Consider the following 24,183-nt stretch of genomic DNA (forward strand, 5'->3'; position numbering starts at 1 on the left):
CTACAGCAGAGGGGTAAGAGGGGTATAGCATGCGCGCCGCGAGGAGTTCGAGCTGAGTTTTGCTCGTAGGATACCTATAGTTGCTGACAATACATTGAGAAAACAGTGTCATAGATTATACAGCAACGGTATCTTAATTTCTCACGACAATTATAAATCGATTTCGCATCTTCTGCGAACAAAAGAACAGTTGAGATTAGGCACTTACTTCTAGATTCCAGTCGAAGCCCCCAATTTGAAAGTCATCAGTCGAACTGTACTCTAAAGTTGCTTCGTCAACGGTGTCGATAACGGGACAAACGACAATCGTACTATCTCGCGCGATTCGGTCCAACAATGGCTCCAGCCATCCTGTGACAGTAAGCTCAACTAATGAGCAGCTAGCCATCCCGGCGGAATGGTAACCCGGCCAACTGACCCTGTAGCCTTCATATAATATGCATGCGGTTTACTTTTGACCATACAGAAGGCTTGGGCTATATATCATAAAGGGCCGTAGCCAGGCCTGTTGTAGGATTAATTACATTCGTGTACCCCATGTGGGGACAATTCTGTGGTGCTCTTAAAGCATTTAGTTGCCACCATCACCTAACGTTGTTAATGTTATTCCACGGGGTGCATAGAATACAGATCAAAAACAATGCTGTGGGGAGAAGCTCATTATGTGCGGCGCTTGGGGACATACATTAAAAATTCAAATTCCAAGGTCGTGCATAACATTTTTAGTGCAGTACTGCCAAAGGTTCAATATGCAAATGTGTGCAACAACAATGTTGTTTTGAGTAAATATTATTATGTTACTGAAAGAGAGAACACAGTGTAGAAAATTAGTAAATTCAACTAGCTTACATTCTATAACCGCACACTACAGAGTGTTTGAGAAATACTTGGACAAACCTTGGGGGCATGTTCCTCACACCAAAACAAGAAAAAAGTTCATATAACATATATCCGAAAATCCTTAATTGCTTAGTTATTAATGAAAGAACATAATGAAACATGTCAGATATTGTCAGCTTTGTAGCAAGTATTGCAACGTTAATCGATTCAGAAACTCATAAAAAATGTTCAAAATGTTCTCCTCTTGCTTCCACATAAGCATGCACTCGTCGGATCATGGACTCCTTGGCAACACATAGCCATCTAGGATATAATGGGTGCATCAGAAGACTTGTATCAATAACATCATTGGAGTATCTAACAAAATGAATATTATTATGGGTTACAAACTTAAGTTGTTGGATTGTACCTCGAAACGCGTTGAATGTAAACTTTCATTGTTATAAGTTTCTGAATTAATTAAACCTGCAACACTTGCAACCAAGCTGACAATATCTAATAGATGTTTCATTTGTTCTTTCATTAATAACTAGAAAACTAAGGATTTTCGGACATATGTTTATATGAACTTTTTTTTTCTTGTTTTGGTGTGAGGAATATGCCTCCAAGGTTTGTCAAATTATTTCTGAAACACCCTGTATATTGACTTTCCAACTGCTTCGTTACGTTTGCTATAAACAATCATAAGGAATTACGTATAAGACTTGTCTTTACATTGATAAAAAAACGAGCAAGCAAAAATGAAATACTAAGGAAACCGTATGAGCATTCTGTTTCCTTTAAGATAAAATTGAAGATAATTTTTATGCAAGCAATTAAATTCTACGATGTTAAAGTTTATTTTTAATAAATATTTTGTACGATCCTCGAAAATGCATTTAAACAGTTAAAATTTTTTACTTCCATTTTGTGCAAAGAATATTGTGGTTATTTATTTACAAAGCTATCCGTCACAAATGACCTAGGCAATTAAATCACGAGAAAGTATATTGGCGTAGGAATATTCTAAAAATTACACAAAGTACTACTTGAAAATATAAGGTCATAATTTCTGTCACACTACATTTTTAAATAGACTCTAAGTTCACACTTCCTTAAATATTCGAAAGCTATAATAAATAATTTATTTGTCCAAAATGTAAGTTTAAAATATATTATTTTCATAGCATATTGTTTAATGACATCATTGTACTTTCAAAATGTTGATAAAGAACTAAAATTTCAAAACACATCAAACAATTTATAACTTATCAACGAAAACTTTTATGTTCATGATATGTAATAAGATTATGTCTGAAGTAAGAATAGTTTGCCTGGCTTTACATTTCTAGAGCAAAATATTGTCGCTTTTTATCGAGATTCAACACAATAGTTTCAAAGAGAAACAGTTTATTTAATTAGGTAGACTTTCTTTTATTTCACACACAAATTAATAATCCATACATAAATTGAAAAAATTCTTCCATGACATCGATCTAGTGATCAAATTCCTTTCCTCGTTCCATCACACACATTTACGTTCATATAAACACCACCACCAACACCAGAGAAAGAAATAATTTGTTCTTGTTGAAGAAAAAAATCACCACTCCCATTTACATGTACAAACTAAAATATTCATGGCATGTGAGAGGTTGATGAATATGTTAGGGCTTGGAAAAGTGCAACTCGTTACCTTTTTTAGTATAGATCATTCGTTATCTCGTGAAACCAAAAGGTTGCGTGCGCCGTAGCATATAGTAAGAACCTTATGTTGGCGGTAAGTGAGCTCACTTGCTACAAGTAGGAGCACAGCGAGGGAGGGAAGCTTCTCAGTCCACTTCCTTCTTCCCTGACGCGCAGGGAAGGTTCCACGAGATACTGAATGGCCTATACATTATGCATTGAAGGTAGGCCTACAGTACGTATTATAAACCCATCCAGTAAATACTTGGCGATAAAATGACTTATGTAGAGTTTTCATTTAATTCATACACAATAAATATAATATTATACCTATTTGCCAAAGGCAACGCGATGTTGTTCGTGAAAGCTTTTCTTTAGTAACAAATAATCCCATTATACAGGTGATTATGAAATAATCAATGATACTTTTAAGTACTGCAGGTATAAATAAAAATACAACAAAGACAATTTGCATCCGGACTAAATTAGTGTTAAAATATGTGCCAAAATTGACATAATTATTTAGTTTAGGAATCACGACATTGCAATCGCATGAGCTGTCCTCATAGAAGTAAAGATGATTAGAAATCAAGCAACATCATATAATTAAGGTAAAGTGCTCCATGGAGGAGTACTGTGGCGGAATTGGCTTTGTGAAACATGAACATGCTGTTGGTCGAGATGGAAATAAATAAACAAAAGAAAAGCTGTTATGGAAAAAACATAGAGTGAAACGAAGAAATGTATATCATATATAGACTATTTTATATGTATATTTAACTTCATTGAATGATTTATACGAGGATCATTTCATAAATAATACTCAGGTTGGCAGAACTGTAAAATGGATTATGCAACACCAATGAAAATTACTCATATGAAGGATTGAGGAAGAAGCACATGTGTTCGTTTCGTCCATAGCATACTCTGTGTTTAGGTAACAAGAGCTAGAAATGGAACTTACATGTGTCTCGGGTATGTGACGACTGAAGATCGAATCTTCATGTGGCAAAACCTCAATGGAGTTGAGTATGTGGTGAGCTTACACTGGACCGTAGTACAGTTTCTCATTGGGCTACTCGATTTCGTGTCAGCTTGGACGATGATGCAAGACCAGGAATGCCGAAAACATCAACACATGAACAAAGTATGAGACTTGTGATGGATGCTCTTCAAGAAGATCGTCGAGCGACGTGTGAGGAACTTTCAGAAGCTACGGGGATTTCACCAAATTCATTATTCCGTATTTTGACAAAGAATTTGGAGAAGAGAAAATTTTCTGTGTGATGGGTTCCTCACTGCTTGACCGCTGAACACAAGCAGAAACGCCTGGACATTGCAAACTTATTGACAAGGCCATCATGAAAACGAGTAGCCCAACGAGAAACTGTATTACGTTCAATTGTAAATTTACCAGAAACTCCACTCAAAGCACTGTGGAAGTGTGGATTTCTGTTGGGGAGTTTTCGCATGTAAAAATTCGATCTTTGGTCTTCAATCGTCACAGTACCCGAGACACGTGCGGGCTCCATTTCTAGCTCTCTTTACCTAAACACAGAATATGCTATGGACGAAACGAACACACATACTTCTTCCTCAGACCTTCAACTGCAATTGATGTAATTTCATTGGTGTTGCGTCACAGTTCACAGTTCTGCCAACCTGGGGATCATTTATGAAATTACCCTCGCATATTTTATTTTTGTTGGTTATTTTAAGTCGTTCATACAACAGCCTACACATTATTATCGATGGGTAGAAGTGCGATTTACGGATTGTTGTGTTCAGTTATTGTTTGTTACATTTAAGCTATATTAAATTACCGTAATTCTTCCGTTATGAAATAAGTAGGTAATTCAACTTATTGACTTACTTAAGAACATAAATTATAATAGTATTCTCTATTACCAATATGGCTAAAAACAAAGTATATCATTCTTTATACCACGATAACAAATTAAGTCAGGAAACAGGAATTCTTAATATATTTGTTTTATTTCCATTTACAGTAACCCGTATACTTCACGCACTATTTAAGAATCACTATGTACAGGTATAATTAATATAAATTAATTAAGTATATTTTAAGATTATGTTCCAATATAAAATCTTCATTCTCCGATTCTTCTAAACTTATAAAGTTTACATTTTAAATATTAAGGAAGCGTATTTTATAGAATAAAAATATTTACGAGTATTATTCATGCAATTATGAAGGTATTATTAACCAAAATTGAAAGTGAAACAACTATGATCCCATGCAAACGATGACTTAACTCACCTTTACAGAAGTGTAGACTGAATTCCGTGTACTGATAAACTACTAACAAGCGTTCAATAATCAACTTTATACTGTAGTGAAAGATATTCTAAGTAAATGTGATGTTAATGGCTGTGGAATATAATTTAAAAAAAGTGTAACAGTTAAAGAGGCTTTCTCTTCTGTACATATTAAGAAACGTATTTCTATTCTGCTGTTCTTGAAGTTTTAATATATTTGTTGTATGTGATAGTAGAATACTTCGTTAATATAAAATGAAAATATTTTGAGAAATAATATAAAGTTACAAATTATTTCTTTCAGGGAAGAGTTTGATAAATTCCACAGTATAATTATTAACACAAGTACTTAATTTTGTTCTTAGGAGAATATACATTAATAGGGCATCTAACAAGTAGTGTTCAACTGGCAAAATTATTAACTGCCGTATGAAATTATGAACACGTGTATAGAAAATGTCCTATGTGGTAGGTCAAAAGATGCATATAAGACTACGTAGCCAGATGCTAGAGTTACCACTGGATTCAAGCGCAAAAGAAGTTTCAACAACATTTCGATGGCTGAGAACCAGACTGTTCTAAGTCCAACTTTTTATAAGAAAGAAATGTGTTTCATTTTGTTCCAACTCTTGTCTGCATATATGAATCGAACAAAACTGTAAATGCTCCTCTTCATAAGGTAGCTATGAAACTATTCCAAATTGTTTCATGAGGCTTTGAATGTCAGGAGCTTAAAATAAGTAGCTCTCCTGAAAAAAAAAAAAAAAAAAAGTAAAATTGACTTGGAACAGTCTGGTTCTGGGCCATCGATTTATCATAGGTTAGAACCTAAATTAATGTAACCGAGCTTTGTGACAACACAGTTTTTATAAGGCCAAGACAAATTTTGCGGTTACTCTCATAGGTTCAAAACCACTACAACAGAATAGTATGTATGTCAGGAGTCATTACAAACTGTTAAAGAGTTTGTTATTTCAATTTCCAAAATTTGAAACAAAATATTTTGGATTAATTTGTAGACTAGACTTGTGTAACATTAAGTTAACCATACCATTGCAAGGTTTTCGGAAAAAAAATAATATAACGATGGCCTAGTAGATCTAATACCACGTATGTGATTTTTCCAAAATTGTCAGGAGAGACATAAAACTGTTTAATATTTATGCATTCTATCTATTTAGACCACTGAAAAGCACAATAATAAGTAAGAATTCTGTAGTAGATTATTGTGCTCTTCAATGGTTCAAATAGATAGAATGCATAAATAAACAGTTTTATGTCTCTGCTGAAAATTTTGGAAAAATCACATAGTGGTATTAGATCTAGGTCATCGATAAGGATTTTATTAGATATGTACAGTAAATTATGTTCTTACATACTTATGAAAGTAAAGTATAAATATTTATTTGATTTTGTCTCATAAAAATTTTAATTAATTAAATTTATAATTTTAACAAGCCTATTACGAGTAAAGTAAGGTTATAGATCATTCGTTATCTCGTGAAACCAAATGCTTGTGTACGCCGTAGCTCATAGTAAGAATCTTATGGTGGGGGTAAACGAGCTATTTGGCTGTTAGTCGAAGCGTAGCGAGGGAGGGAAGCTTCCCAGTCTACTTCTTCTTTCCCCTTACGTACAGGTAGGTTTCACGAGATACCAAATGGCCTATACTTGTGTCATTAGGGTCTCAATAACAAGTTAATAACAAGTAGTGTCTGTTAGAGAACTTTCATTTAAGTGGAAAAAAAATAATAGCTACAATTTTTATAATATGAAATTAATGATGAATTGAATAATAATCTGCGTCAACTGTGCTCAATCGTGTAATAATTTCGTAAATTATATACGCATGGCTTTTTACAATTTTCAATTGGAAGCAGGAAATAGGCTATTTGCTAAATCATCAGTCCTCTAATCAGGGTGACAACAAGGGGGTCCTAAATATAGAACAGTTTTGTATAAAATAGTCATAAGTTAACTGAAAAAAAAAAAAAAACTAAGATTAGAATTTGGAATTCAGTTGATGCCAAACTGTCATATTCACAAAGATATCTTTCTTGAATATATAAATGATAGTGGACAATATGTGAAAAGTTCCTAAGAATTAGTAATTTGATGCTTTGTACTTCAAAGATTTTGAATTTTAATTTCAATAATTGTTGGTAGATGAACTATGGAAAGGAACCTCCAAATAACGTACGTCTGACGACCCACTGATTAATATGTATGTCTTGTTTTTGTGTGTGTGTTCAGTTAGGATAGTTTGTTTGTGTGTTTAGTTTGTATAATTTACACGTTAATTTGTATAGTTTTCTGTGTGTGTGTGTTTAGTTTGGAGGGTTTGTGTTTTTACTTTATATGTATAATTTATGTGTTAGTTTATATAGTTTTTTGTGTGTGTTTAGGTTGGATAGTTTGTGTGTTTTGTTTATTTGTGTGTTTAGTTTGTATAATTTCTGCGTTAATTTGTACAGTTTTCTATATGTGTATGTGTGTGTGTGTTTAGTTTGGATAGTTTGTGTATTTTCTTTACATAATTTATGTGTTAGTTTATACAGTATTTTTCTCTGCATGTTTAGTTTTGGATAGTTTGTGTGTTTGTATAATTTATATGTTAGTTTGTATAGTTTTTGGGTGTGTGTTTAGTTTGGATAATCTGTTTGCATAGTTGTTTGTGTGTTTAGATTGTAAGTGTATAGTGTAAGCTCTCTTTGACGGGCTCCCCAAGTGTAGTAGACCTTCAGCTCGCCCTACATTAATGTAGCAAGCTGCTGCCCTTATGGGATTTCAGACTTTTCATGTTTCATATATATATATATATATATATATATATATATATATATATATATATATTTAAAGGAAAGGAAAGGCAGGCATAGTTAATATATTTCCCGTTTTACTTTGCTGACCTAAGTTACCAGATGGCGGGAAGTTTCTCCCAAATTCGAAAACAGGAAACTTTTAAAGATAAAAATTGAAAAGAACGAAAAAAAAACATAAAATATGAAGCGGGTATGCAAAATCACATAAGAAAATGTAATTACATTCTAAAATCGGATATATCATTATTAATAATGAATATTTATATGACGTTTCTCAGAAATAAACTTATATCAACACTACAAAAACAGCAGAAGATGTACATTGAAGAATGCCTCTTGAAACTGACGGAAGGATAGAAATACCTGCAGGTTCCAGTCGAACCCGCCTACATTGACACCACCCGAGTCTCTCCAATGATACTCCAGAGTTGTGTCATCAACAACATCTATCACAGGACAGACAACTGTGGTTGGATCGCGTGCTATGCGGTCAAGTAAAGGCTCAAGCCATCCTGCAATATAATACACTCTTCAAGCAAGTAAACCGAAGACTATGACTCTTTTGCTATACTTTGCTTTCAATGGTTGTATATTGAGATAGCCTGTATCTATTCATGTACTATTTTGATGTAATATTTATAGTTAGATTTTTCGGTTAAAATATCAACTCGTCAGCTATGAATGTGCTCTAAGATATTCGATTCTCATGATGTTTGGAATGAGTAGTATTTTTGCCGCGTTTCAAACTTCTAGTTAGTCTCCAACATTTCATAATTCTTACTGGTTCAGTTCCTAATCTAAGCACATACATGTAACTGAAATGCTTCATACTGCTTGGGTCACTCAGCCGTCCGTACACTGTTGCATTTGAAATAGCCTTGTCAAATACTTTCGTGCCAAACGTGTGTCCTACTTGATATTTGTCAGCCAACTTTGCAATTCATAGTTATGGTGGGCCTTTACATTTCTGCTTTTCGATCCATCATCCTTTTAATATACACTCACATCCTTTTATGTTAATATATTCATTTGCCAAGTATTTCCTGATTACTTCCTATTTTTTTGTTTTAACTGGATTGTTATCCATCCTTCTCTATCTATCCTCTTCTATTCTCTCTCATACTTAGACTGTTTTCCTTACTTTTCTCGCTTTCCTATTAAATATAGCATATTCCTTTTGTTAATAATTTAAATTATTTATTTATTTTATTCTCTATTCTCAAATCTACCTACTCTTAATCATTCTTTCACAGTTATTTGCTCCTAAATTATTCGTCTACATTTCCATTTTCTCTATTTTACAACACTTACATAACTTATTACTTCCTTATTATTCTATCCTCTATTTATTTACGTACTTATCTCTTTCTCTTCGCTTCACTCCTAAATTCCTCTTTTATTGCCTCTTTCCGTAAATTTATATCTATAATACTCCTACAGTTACAGTACGCCTGATGCTATTCTCAACTGACAACATTGAATCAAAATGTGTGTAGATCTATTAGAAAATATCGATGTTTTCACAGACAAAAATAGCTGTTTCATTTCTAAGAAGGCCACTAGCTCACACAAACAAAATAGATCTGCTTTATTTCTAAAAATTACAGCTAGTTTTCACAGATAAAAATGAGATCAATTTCTGAGAATGACTGTTAGGATCGTTTCTAATCAACAACTGTCACTGCCTTTAAAAAATGTAACCATTATAGCAGTTCTGTATGTTTTTTAACTTGGTTATTTAACTAAAACGTATCAACTGCTAGGTTATCTAGCGTCGATGGGATTGGTAATAGCAAGATGGTATTTGGCGAGTATTCGCCATAGATTATCTAACAATCGCCTTACGATTAGGAAAACCTTGGGAAAAACCAAATCAGTTAATCAGCCTAAGCGGGAATCGAACCCACGCCCGAGCGAAACTTCAAATCCGCAGACTAGTGCCTCAGCCGACTGAGCTAAGCCGGTGGCCTATATAATTTAAATTAATAACTTATAACAGGGAAATATGCACAGAAAATTCTAGCGACCTCCATGCCGCATTGTGCTAATACAAAGAAGCCAAATGCACTTATTGGGCACAGATCGAGCTGTCGTATCCACGACGCATGCATCTAACTTATATTTATTACAGATGTTAAAGTGATGACAATTAATTAAGAATAAAATATAATTCTGCAAATCAAATTTACATTTTTATTGTACAATACTCCTTGAATACTGTATAGTTTAGTTTACTACTACGAATTAGTTGTGAAAAGTTCCCGCAGGTGGCGAGATGAACTACGAACACTTCACCACGCCAAATGTTGGTAACACAAGTTACATAATGTCATGCAAATTGCTGACATGTCGTAATCTGTGAGTGGACAACAGGAGTGGGTTGTTTTGTATCACACGCACAACTACATCGTACTTGAAAACTTCCACAAGTAAACAATGTACAAACATCAAGTTTTGTGTTTTGCTCCAGAGATCATCGTGAGAGACATTAACAAGCATGCAATAATATAATGTACTTAAAAAACCAAAGATTATGAGTGGAGCGTTCCGTTTCATAATAAAAGCTAAAATGTTAAAGACAATATTTTAGATCAGAGTTGCGAATGTGACGATATAAAGTACCGTGCAAGCCAATCCTTGTAATTCTGTACACCTCTCAATGTGTAACATTATAATCTTCGGATAGATCTCAGAGTCTTTGTGACAATGTTAGGATCATCCACTTCGGTCTCAGAGAGACTTTATCTTTTAATCTTGAGAGTTACTATTCTCATAGTTTCTACTCCTTGTCTATACAGAATGAACCGTAAGTAATGTCATTAACAGGGAACGGATTTATATGGACTAAAAATATATGAAATATGTAAATATATATGTAGTTATTTTTACCAAAATATGGAATTAAATATGGATTTTTACCAAAATATGGAATTAAATATGGACTTAAAATTATAAAAAAATGACTATGTACGTTAAATATTGGTACATTTTAATCAAACTAAACAAAAAATATAATGGACGTACCTTATCTTCCAATGTAGTTTCAACAAAACACAATTTTTATTGTCTGTTACCATAACAATAGGTTACAAACATTTCTTTCAAGTGCTGAAAAGTGAATCTTCTTCTATTGTCTCTGAGGATAGATTTATACTGACTAAAAGAGCGTTCGACGTCACAAGAAGTAACTGGTACATAATTCAATTTCACAATGTCTGCTGGGGATAAGTCCAAGTTAATCTTCACTGTTGATTCACCACTCATCACAGCAACAACCTTTTGTAGTTCTTCATATCCAGGGTTTTTTGAAAGTACAGTGTCCACCTTAGCTCTTACTGCATCTGCAACTTTACCTCTACCACGATTCAGTTGTTCCACAGTACTATTTATAATTTCAAAACTTTCAGATAGTGAAAGGTGCCTATTTTGGAGACTTTTGAGCGTTTTTATGATGCATGAAAATGTATGCTGAATGTGAGCTAAGTCATTCTTCACACTTATGTCACAGGTAACTGTTTTCGCAGTATCAATTGAGACTGCATCTTCAGAGTCCAATGCAAGGAGAACATTGTTAATATAGTCTATATGTTCGGCATAATATTCAACTGCTTCTAGCCATGTACCCCATCTAGTTAAAATTGGCTTTGGTGGCAATGGAATTTCAGGGTACATTTCTTTCAACACGTTAACTCTACTGGGAGCTTTGAGAAATACTTTTTTCACTGATGAAATCAACAAATCTACTTTAGGGAAATTGTCTCTGACCACTTCTGCCACACGATGAAATGCATGCGCCACACAAGTAAAATGAGTCAATTTAGGATATACAACAGATAATGCTTGTCCAGCTTTGACCATATAAGGGGCAGCATCGCTAATAAAGAATAACACATTATCGTACATAATACCCTTTGGCCACAGGATACCCATAGCTTCGTTGAACAGTTTAACTATAGTTTTGTTATTGCACTTTTCTAGAACATCACAATGTAAAAGAATTCGTTCAGAATATTGTTCACTTAACAAACCGATAACTACATTACCAACAAGTCTACCTTCTTTGTCGGGAGTCTCATCAATGGAAACCCAAATTGAACTATCTTTAATTTCATCTCTTATCTTCTGTATTGTCTCATCGTAGATGGATGGAGCATACGTCTTCCTAAGTGTTGACTCATCCGGGATTGTATGTTGAGTATATTTTTCAAGGAATTCCCTGAAGACCTTATTCTTTAGTTTGTAGAGAGGAATATCAGCAGAGATGAGAGAACGGCACAGGTCGATGTTAAACTCAGATCTTACATTCGATGTTGTTGGTTGTGTTAAAAACAATTGTCTCTGCTTGGAATTTAGTTGTTTGTTGGCCTGATGTTTACTAGTTGTAATGTGTTGTTGCACCAGGAACTTTTGTGTAGATGATACTGCACACTGACACAAATTACAAAATAATATTTTATTGTCAGTTGATAAACCATCTTCTTTAAATTCTGAAATGTAACTTGTTAGTTTTGATTTTAAATTGACTGAATGACGTACTTTTGGCATATTTACCGTCTTTATAGTATGATTTACAAAACTGAACCTATGTGTACTCTGACTGGCATTTAACTGTTGAGCTGCACAACTGAAGTCTGTTAAAAATTTTAAATTAAATTAATACAGTTTTGTAACTTACTTTCCCATTGTTGATAGGACTGCTAATTTTCAAATAACTCTGATGTTAAAGGGATTACTGAACATGTGTTTAAATCTCTATTGTTGAAATGTATTTTTAAAAGTTAATGGAATTTTGTTTTGTTTTATTGTTAAACCTAATATAATATGGACTGTTTTATATGAAATATGGAAAATATATGGAAATTAACGAAAATATGTACTAAACTCTAAAATATGGAAAAATATGGAAAATAAAAGTAGGATTTTTCAACCCTACACATTGTGAAACATAAAGATAATGCAAAATATAAATTATATTAGCTTTATAAGTAAATATGTATTTACATATAAATCCTTTCCCTGGTCATTAATTTCAAGGGGTTATTCTTTGAGAAATTTCAAACAAAAAAAGTTAAAAAATTGTATCGTTTTTCCTTACTTTTCGAGATTAAAATGATTTTATATGAAACATTTCATACAATGTTTCGGGAAAGTCAATGATTGCATTCCCAATGTACTCAGTCAATTTAAGAGAGCCGTGTACTATGACAATAAATGGTTGAAAGAATTTAAGTTTTGTTCCTTAAATGTGCAGAAATTTAATTCGAGCAAATGTAACTTTGAAAAGTTCTTTTCCAGAACGAAAAGTTTTATTTGTTTGGGTCAAATTTCTGCACATTTAAAGGACGAAACTAAAATTCTTCCTATAATTTATTATCATAACACACTGCTCTCTTAAATTGACTGACAATATTGGGAATTAAATCGATGGCTTTCCCAAAACACGCTATGAAATATTTTATACCAAACAAAATTTTATCTCGGAAAGAAAGCAAAAATAAACAAAATTGTATTAAAGTTTTTTGTTTGAAATATCTCAAAGAATAACTCCCTGAAATTAATGACATTACTTACGGTTCATCCTATATATTCGGTAAATATGTTTATCATTGAATGAGGCCATCAGCTACAAATTTGTCCTGAACTACCCACGTTCAGTTATTAATACAAATTTTGTATCTATATGGTGTCTTTCCATTCAGATATGAATGTTAGTAAGTGACAGTTTAGAACTATCGAAAGTTAGACTTCTAGTTTTTTTTATTTGGAAGAGTCGTCCTCATACTTTGATGTCTTCTCTGGCTATGATACTACAAACTGGTCAAGAATAACCTGATATCTATCGTAAAGTGATCGATTAACACAAAGAATAAACAGAATGATAATTGTACAGGAAATCGTATCTAGAGTTAGAATTTTAGTTTCAAGATACCATAATCTTGTCCAAAACTAGTTTTTGTCAATATTAAGATCTTCTAAACCTTACGACCAATAAAAAAAAACGATAAATAGCGCTGGCAGAAAAGCTTACTGATTTGGCTGATAAAGGAAACTTCCTAAAACAACACAACGACAGGGAACGAAATGTGGTGTATTTTGTATGACTCAAAAAGAGAGATAAACTTTTGAATAGATATCATTTCTTCGAAACAAAATATATTTTCGACTGAACTGAAGTAAAAGAATGTCATACTAGAAGTGTTTTTCGATAATCATATTCGATATTTCCAATAAATATCACAAGTACGAGCTATAAATAAAGAAATACACATCAATATCTCTCACCGTCAGAGATATAAATGGAACGAAATCGTTATCTGACAAAAAAAAACACGAAACGATTGACTTCTCAGTCACAATACCCAGCAAACTGTTTATTTTCGTGAAAGTGTACACACAAATGTTTTCCTTATTTCTCAACTCAGTGCCGACCGATTTACATTTGTTTTCATGCAATGAAATCTATTCTAAAATCACTCCAGCAATGCGATGTACATTATTTAGAATATAAATCCAGGTTCAAAAATGGTTAAATAAAGTGGCTATCCTAATTTATTCCAATAATAGTATAATGACTGTCGAAGGTATGAACTTTTGCGAAATAACTGTTTTGAAGGAAATGGAAAACATACTGTACGTGTGAACTTCAAGAATTCATGAAGCTACTTCGTGTTTACAATGTTACACAAGGTTTTTTTTTTTTTCAAAACCTGCTATTTCACTTTCAACAATTTTTACGGGAAGGAGAAAAATTGTTGGCTTTGAAATATACGAACCAATTTTAAAAATGCATGTTTGTTCTTATCACACAGATATTTTATATCATTATATGATTGTACTAAATGTATTAGAATACTTCATAGTTTGCCAACAATTTATAAATTAAAATACAAGATAATAGGCTTTGACCTGAAAAAAAAAAAAATAGAAGGTTTCGGAGAATAAATCATGCATTGAAACAAATTTTTCAGTAAAAATAACAGGAATTAGCAAAAAAATAACTGTAGCATTGGATTCATAATGTAAGAAATATGTTTATTATGTTATTGGGTCAAAATCTGTTTTTGAGCAAAATAGCAGGTTTTGGAAAACAAACCATTCATTAATGTTCCGTACTGATTTCAACCGATGACGCTATCTCGTTTGAGCAGACAAAACTTGACGTGAATTACTTTTCTTCAATTGGTATAAAGCAGCTTTCAAAGTAGTTTTACATCTTCCAAGCATCTAAATGATAATTTAAATATAGTACTGAGCTTCTGTTACATGTATGTTTTCGAAGATGGAACCAGTAAGACTTATCGACGCAGTGGAGACATTTTTAATATTAAGTTAAAATACTTATAAACTACATCCAAGAACAGAAGCTAGCACATTATATGTACTAAAGTTTCGTTCCTGTTATTTCTTACAATGTAATTCTTTAATCAATTTCGTAATGAGCCTCTTATGGTATGTCACAATTTTTTACGAGGATAGAACTAAGTAAATAAAAAATTATAGCTTTTTACACGAAAGTATGTAGAATATTTAAATAGTGAGACGTTCTTTAGTAATGCAGAATATTACAAGAAGTAATATAAATAAAGTAAAAACATTTTATGGATAAAGCTGATTTTAATCTACTATGGAATTTTGTTCAATAATTTATATCTTTTAATGACACATTAAAATTCAATTGATTCTTGATTCTGGTATCTCAGATTTATTCAGATTTCGAATTATGTTGGTAACTTTGCAGAATATAATGTAGTACAGCTAAATAAAATGCAAGACATGTTAAAGCTCGTCAAATTGAAACTTTCAGAACTATTCCAACGAAATGTGAAAATGATGCAATGTGATTATACCAACTTGGCTCTTCCTTTACAGACATAATGTTATAAAAATATTTATTATTTGAAGATAATGAAGTACGGTAAATAGTTACAAATTTGTGTAAAATAAACATAGGTTGGAGGTTTAAATTTTCACGTAAGGAGTTTCGTCACAATAAAAACTACTACACTAAGATTTTGGCGTTTCAATAAACAAATAAATGTATAAGTTATTTCATTTCGAGCATAGTAATATGTGCTATTTAAGTAAAATAATGTAATAAGTAAGAAATTGGCCATAGCGTTATCTGATCTTTAATATGTAACGAATTATATACCAACAAAGTAACGTTAAATTATATAAGGAGGATGAGAAAGTAGTTTGAAGAGTCTGTCGAGATATCGTGTCCAATGGTTGGAAATTGTACGTAATTTTTTAGTGAAATTTAGTAGTAAACGAGCACAAACACATAATATGATACATAAATTACATTTAAACCAACATAAAGCAAAAACAAAAACAAATCAACATAAAACCATCTGAAATTTAGACATCAGTATATTTGCTGGTATTAAATATAAGAATTAATAAGGATAATATATAAGAGACAATAATATTATTACGAATGTTGGAAACTGTTTATGTGCTGAAAATAAACTGTAAGTTCCTAAGACGGCAGCACAAATTCTCCAAACTTCAATGTTATGATATTTCTGAAAAATAATAATAGATTTTTTTAGTGTCAGATTGCAAGAAATTGCAATTAGTTTCGTAACACTACCTGTTTATAACATAATACTGCGTGAACAGTATAGAGCAGAACAGGTTTCACGGCTCTTAGTCGGCTTCGTGCGACCTCCGCGCGCATATACGGCCAGCAGGCCGGCAGGCTAAGAGCCGTGAAACCTGTGCTGCTCTATACTGTTCATCCAGTATAATAGTATGAGTAGAGAATTTTAAAATTACTTCTAAAATAGTTTATCTTTTTCACTATCATTCAATTTCATTCCAAAAGTATGATTACTATTATCTTTCATACTTCAAATATACAACCAGCGTCAAAAATTTCAGAAATTTGTCTTGATACAGTATAAACGTGCTCTAAGTGTATTGTTAATCAGAAAAACACAAATACAACCAAAATCAAACAAAATAAAGCAAACGAAATAGCAACATCAACATAAAAGCTGAAAGAAAAGCGGAAAACATAAATAAACATATTACATATCATCACACAAACACACTTTTGTGACACACCCACAGTTGAGATTGAAATGTACAGTGTTCAAAGTAGAAACATAAAAAACACACTGTTAGGAAAGAATATTTCTCAAAATTTGACAGAGATGAAGGTTCTTTGTACTTTTATCTTACAAATCAGTTCCTGTTATCTGATGAGAAATTGTTACTATTTAATAAGCATAGCCTATTTTTCAACATATAAATTGGCATGTTGTTTACAGATAGCCTAATTCAGTATTTATAAATGTGCAAAATAACAGAATATTACAACATGGTCTTGAATGCAATAACGTAATATTTAAATGTATCATTTTACTTAGTTGCTTGTAAATAATACACAACACAATTATTTTGGAGTCTAGAATTCGAGTGGTTAAAAATTTCAAAATTAAAAGATTAAGTATAAACAATTTAGAGCTATAAATTCTATGCCCAACGTACTTATAAGTATAACATCTTTGTGATATACCTGAATATCCATCAACATCAGAGCTGACATCAGATTACTGGAACTCTACAAATTGTGAACGATGTAAGACAATATTATGTAGGAGGAAAATGCTCGAGTGTTTTCTAAATTGTATTTGTAAATTCCAGAGAAATGTGGCTTAATTTTGCATATTGTTATAAAAAGAGTATCTCAATATAATTTTAAGTAAGAAATTTATTAGTCACATAAGAATGAAAAATAGGAACTTTGATTTGTAAGAGAAAAATAGAAAACCTTTTCCTCGGCCATCATTTTAGATCCTGTAATAAAAACAATGATTTTTATACATAGTAAAGAATATACCTGAAAATAACATTTGTAACTTTATAACATTTTAATTTCAAAGAATTTTCTGCACTTTGTGCAGACTGAATCTAGTACATACGACATGGACACATTTAACTCTGAATTTAATACATTTAAAATTGATTTTCAGATTATCATTTTGAAATATACACATGAAATATGACAGAATGGTTCAGTGAGTGAGTGAGTAATTGAGGAGAAAGTTATCTGATAAAACAAATTCATCTGATTTTATTAATTTTTTAATATATATCTACACAAGGTAATAAATTTAGTTTCGTTTGGACTTACGATATTTTCATAGTATGTTTTGTATTGCAAAAGTTTCTATTAGTAAAAGTATTTGTATCATAGCAATAAAAATGGATAATTTTGAACAACATAACGCAATTGAAGTTCATTTATATTTGGGATAGCTCACTCTAACACTGAAACATCAAATTGTTGACATAAAGTTACAGTTTAAAGTAATTTCACATTTTAAAATAAACATAATGTTGTTTCATATTTAATTAAAAGTGTATAAATCTACAATATTTAAAAGATGACATTTTTAAACTGTGAGACATTTCTGTAAATTCCTTTATGTACTGAGATTCAGTTGTGGTCATATTAAGAGATTCAGTTGTGGTCATATTAAGTATAACACCTAGCGAAGAAAGAAAACGGAAACTCTGTATAAAAGAAAATTTCTTCCTTCATGAAAGAATAACTTATTTTTTCTCTATTATACTAGACCAAAGTATTATTCTAAATATTCATTTCTGATACATACGTCACAACGTAATATTAATGTTATGAGAAGTGATATGAAAGGGGAATCTCATTATGTGCAAGGCTATTCAAAACTCTAGATATTTTTTTAAAGCATTGAAATTTATTAAAATAAGACCTAGATGAACGAATAATCACCTATTTACTCTACAAAATAATGACATTCAACTTTAGGTATGTGTTTTCAGATTTTACATTTCCATTGAGCTGAAATTCTTTATTTGAATATACAAAAATGAAACCTATCCAAGATATAATTGTGGGATGTACTGCGTTTATTTTGACAAGTGTACTTCTAAATAATAATGGTTATATTTCTATGGAAACAATATGGTATTATTCAATGTAATTATGAAAGTAATTGAGAACTTCACAACGCACTGAAAATATTTAGCACTCTAAATGGTTTTAGGCACATATCCTGTAATCAATCTTTCGTCCGGGAGATTTCTTTTTAAATTTTCAAAATTCCATTTCTATGAAAAATAAAAATGCTCCGATAAACCAAAATTCGTAGGAAACGACGTAGATAAATGCTGGGATCACTTCACAGGACGTTCAGTAAAGTACTGCAAATTCATGGAACATTATGTGCGAAAATATTTGCAAAACAACTGGATATGAATAACAAGACGCATAAAATCTAAAGATAAAAACTAAAACTAGCTTCGGTAACTAAAAGAAACAGTCTTTATCATCATTTTTTTAATACTGCAGGATTCAAGGTATCAATGTAACAAACCTTCTACATCTATATTAAGTATTAAATTACATAACTCTGATTGTTGCCTTCAACCAGGCTTGCAGAACTTGGGGACAATTCTGGCGTTACGTCACTCATGGGATACGTCACTCACCCCTTCCTCCCATCTCAGCGTCATTGACTTCGTAGGGGAGGGGATTTGTATTCAGTGTCTGTCTTATGTGATTGCGTACAGGCCACAGTCTATACGTCATTCAACGCCGGTGGACTGTGGACGGGGAACCAACGCTTTCCCCATGCTTTCCACTCCCCTCTCTCGTCAGTTCTCTATCCCTGCCTTATACAATGTAAATGTCCGATTATTAAGGAATCCTCTGAAATTAAATATTCAGGCATAATTTTCGACAGTCATTTAAAATTGAACCAACACGTTAATTAACTTTGTAATAAATTACGTAAAATAATATATTATTTTGTTTTATTGAGGAATTACTTGTCAGTAAGTTAACTTTATTTCAATCGGTATTTATGTATAGAAATTATAGGATGGGGTAGCTTATTTAAAACCAGTTTTAATCCACTCTATTTATTACAGAAGAAAATAATTAAAATATGTCTTTATAAACCTATTGATTTTCCATCTCAAAAATTGTTTTCAGACTTTAATGTTCTTAAATTAAGACAAATTTATTATATTGTATTAATAAAATTCATATATAAAAATCTAAATAATTTTGAATTGTATTTTCATAGTTACTAACTGTAGTAACTTTCGAGGAATATCACTTTTGTTGACGTCGTACAAAATTTTGTCCAATATTCTTTTGAGAAGGTTAACTCCATATGTAGATGAAATTATTGGGGATCATCAGTGTGGTTTTAGGCGTCATAGATCAACTATTGACCAGATATTTTGTATTCGACAGATATTGGAGAAGAAATGGGAGTATAAGGGTACAGTGCATCAGTTATTCATAGATTTCAAAAATGCATATGACTCGGTTAAGAGAGAAGTTTTATATGATATTCTTACTGAATTCGGTATTCCCAAGAAACCAGTTCGATTAATTAAAATGTATCTCAGTGAAACATACAGCAGAGTCCGTATAGGTCAGTTTCTGTCAGATGCGTTTGCAATTCACTGTGGGCTAAAGCAAGGAGATGCACTATCACCTTTACTTTTTAACTTTGCTCTAGAGTATGCCATTAGGAAAGTCCAGGATAACAGAGAGGGTTTGGAATTCAACGGGTTACATCAGCTGCTTGTCTATGCGGATGACGTGAATATGTTAGGAGAAAATCCACAAACGATTAGGGAAAGCACGGGAATTTTATTGGAAGCAAGTAAAGAGATAGGTTTGGAAGTAAATCCCGAAAAGACAAAGTATATGATTATGTCTCGTGACGAGAATATTGTACGAAATGGAAATATAAAAACTGGATATTTATCTTTTGAAGAGGTGGACAAGTTCAAATATCTTGGAGCAACAGTAACAAATATAAATGATAGTCGGGAGGAAATTAAACACAGAATAAATATGGGAAATGCCTGTTATTATTCGGTTGAAAAGCTTTTATCATCCAGTCTGCTGTCAAAAACTCTGAAAGTTAGAATTTATAAAACAGTTATATTACCGGTTGTTCTTTATGGTTGTGAAACTTGGACTCTCACTTTGAGAGAGGAACATAGGTAAGGGTGTTTAAGAATAAGGTGCTCAGGAAAATATTTGGGGCTAAAAGGGATGAAGTTACAGGAGAATGGAGAAAGTTACACAACACAGAACTGCACACATTGTATTCTTCACCTAACATAATTAGGAACATTAAATCCAGACGTATGATATGGGTAGGGCATGTAGCACGTATGGGCGAATTCAGAAATGCATATAGAGTGTTAGTTGGGAGGCCGGAGGGATAAACACCTTTAGGGAGACCGAGACGTAGATGGAAAGGTAATATTAAAATGGATTTGAGGGAGGTGGGATATGATGATAGAGAATGGATTAATCTTGCTCAGGATAGGGACCAATGGCGGGCTTATGTGAGGGCGGCAATGAACCTCCAGGTTCCTTAAAAGCCAGTAAGTAAGTAAGTATTTTCATAGTTATTAAACAAAAGGTATGAATTCTTTAAGACTGTTTGAACACTGCTGCCCCCTGAAATTAATTACATTACTAACAGTTCACTCTGTATATGCCACTCCAAAATATAATCCAAATTAAATCTAAAGTAGTGGAAATATTTAAACAATCACACCATAACAAATTTCAGCCTTGTTCCTCGAGGCATAGTCATAGATATCCGCCACTGCAGCTCCTGAAAATCTGCGCAATCTCGGAAAGAAGCAGCATTGAACAATTTTACGAAATTACTTCCACCTAAGATAATCAAGTTCATAAACGCGTCGTCTGCATCAAAGGCATGAAAATTCGTCGCAGTTTACTGCGAAGCGGAGCCCTTAGAGAACCCTAACGTGTCAAGTGTTACGTCAGCGTGTTTTATGTCGAGTGGAGTAACATGTCGCAACGGGGTTTGTACGTATGTGCTCGCATGGAAAATAACCGAGCACTTAAGAAATATTTAAGCTGGGTTATGAAAGCAAGAGCTTTAGAGTGCTGGTGTACTGTGCAAATGAGCTCTCTGCGTCTGAGTTATATATGAAATACGTCTTTCTAATTTACTTGTTACCTTTCACAGTTTATACTCTACGTTAACAGCTTTACAACTTAAAGACGACTGGACTTTACCACGGTTCAGAACCAAGTAGCAGTTCAATCAGCTAACTACATTTCAAATGAATCATTCGAATCTCAAAGAATTCTCCTGGATTTGTAATGGATAAAATGCGGTTCTTCTCCAAATAATTCGTATGTCTCACTTCTTTTATATTACCATATAGCAGTGGTTTCAAAACTTTTAAATTTGATATACGATGTGATATGATATGATATGATATGATATGATATGATATATAATGATATGATTAGATATGATACGATATGATATATGGTATGATACGATACGAGATATGATATGATATGATATGATATGATATGATATGATATGATATGATATGATATGATATACGAGGGAGAGTCAAAAAGTAACCTTAATAATTGTTTTATTAATTGAATATGTACAGTAAGACTACAAACACTTCATCACTTTACAACATAATATAATAGGGGCACTTGCATTGAATGTACTGGGGACTATGTTGAAAAATGATGAAGTGTTTGTAGTCTTATTGTACTCAAGTATAAAACAATTATGATATATATGATATTATACGATACGAGATATGATATGATACACGTGATATGATATGATATGATATGATATGATATGATATGATATGATATGATATGATATGATATGATATGATATGATATGATATGATATGATATACGAGGGAGTGTCAAAAAGTACCTTAATAATTGTTTTATTAATTGAATATGTACAGTACAATAAGACTACAAATACTTCATCACTTTACGACATAGTCTCCAGTACGTTCAATGCAAGTGTTCCTGTTATACTATGTTAAAAAGTGATGAAGTGTTTGTAGTCTTATTGTACATATTCAATTATAAAACAATTATGATATATATATATATGATATGATATGATATGATATGATATGATATGATATGATATGATATATGACATTTCTACTTTTAAATTTGATATATGATATGACATGGGTCGCCACCACATCTCTGTATTCGGGCTCCTCATAACTTTATAATTACAATTTCAAATACAACTTTCATCGACGTGTTCTGTCTCCTTATTTTTCTTTTACTTCTAGTACTGCTAGGCCTTTTATGCCCGAGATTGCGGGTTCGATCCCGGGCCAGGTCGATGGCATTTAAGTGTGCTTCTGCGAGACAAAATTCCGGCACACCGGCGACGCTGATATAACCTCGGCAGTTGCGAGCGTCGTTAAATAAAACATAACATTTAGTACTACTATAATATACTAGTATTATACCCTCTATTGCCTGTCTACCCTTTTATCTTGAAAACTTTCTCATCTTTCCAATATGATCGCTTCAGCATTTCTTTTGTCTATTTATATGGAAGTACTTCATCCCGCTTACTCCTCCTCCTCCTCCTCCTCCTCCTTCTTCTTCTTCTTCTTCTTCTTCAATTCACGGGTAGGAGTATTCGCCTGTTCCGGCTTCACAGTCTATCCTTCCAACGTCTGTTCGGCCTTCCCACATTCCTTGTTCCTGTTGCTTTGGATTGGAACACTATTTTGGGTAGTCTTTTGTCCGGCATTCTGTTCATGTGCTGAAACCAGTTCTCGCGATATTTCTTTATTTTATCATTAAGTCTATAAATCTGTAATTATTTCCGAATATATTCATTCTTTATGTGATCTAATGTTGTGTGCCCTTCTGTTTTTCTTCAAAAAGCCATTTCAACACTTCTTACTTTATTAAGAATACTCTTCAAATGAACCTATGTTTCTGAATCATATAAGAGTATAGGTGTACTCATCGTTTTGCAGAGCTTCATTCTTGTCGCCTTCCTTGTTTTATTTTTAAGTGTTCGATGAATAGTGCCGCACATCAATTGGAATTTTTATACTTTGTCAACGTCATCTTTCTTTTCATTTTTTATATTTATTTCCCTTATAATCCTTTAAAATTTCCCTGAATTGTACAAACACGACCTATATTCGTAACCTTTCATTTCCATCTCCAATTTTCAATCACTTCCAATTCCCCCTGTCATCTCCTTTACAATCTATTAACTTCTAGAATATATGTATTGTAATGCATATGAAACGAAAGAAACATAAAAGCTGTTTCTACGTAATATTTCGAAGATACAAGACGTGAAAGCTTTTGTGATTAATGATAATACATGCAACACGCATTATGTGTAAAAGTAGTTGCCTGTATACACGGAGGACTATGAGTATATGCCTAGCCTACTTGCTTTCAGTGATGTCGAAACTACTCAGCGACACAATAAAAAGGAATATTGATCTTTTAGAAATTGCGACAGTCTTGAAAGAACAATTCAATAAAATGCGACTCTTAAGGGCAGATACGAACTAGCAAACTCATAATAAAAATATACTTGTGAAAACAGGTTGAATATGAGGTAAATTATCAATTTTGACTGAAATGAAAATAAATTACCTAGTTTTACGATATTTTTTTTACGCATGGCATTAGTAAACGACTTTCAGATGCAAGGTTTAAATCCAGTAGAGGGCGAAAGTTATTAAG

The 24,183-nt window shown here is 32.5% G+C and overlaps 1 protein-coding gene across 3 annotated transcripts in view; it reads right to left on the reverse strand.

Moving 5' to 3' along the window:
- Pgant9 (polypeptide N-acetylgalactosaminyltransferase 9) overlaps positions 1-24,183 on the reverse strand; it is a 1,578,943-nt gene that overhangs the window by 124,821 nt on the left and 1,429,939 nt on the right. For 2 of the 3 annotated variants that reach the window (XM_069821989.1, XM_069821973.1), the window contains exon 9: positions 7,971-8,119. The exons of the other annotated variant lie outside the window; for it this stretch is intronic. In XM_069821989.1, coding sequence (XP_069678090.1) covers positions 7,971-8,119 — 149 coding nt within the window. The remainder of the gene's footprint in view (positions 1-7,970; positions 8,120-24,183) is intronic. 3 annotated transcript variants of the gene reach the window in all.

Source organism: Periplaneta americana, chromosome 1 (genome assembly GCF_040183065.1).
Source record: "Periplaneta americana isolate PAMFEO1 chromosome 1, P.americana_PAMFEO1_priV1, whole genome shotgun sequence".
Lineage (NCBI taxonomy): Eukaryota > Metazoa > Arthropoda > Insecta > Blattodea > Blattidae > Periplaneta > Periplaneta americana.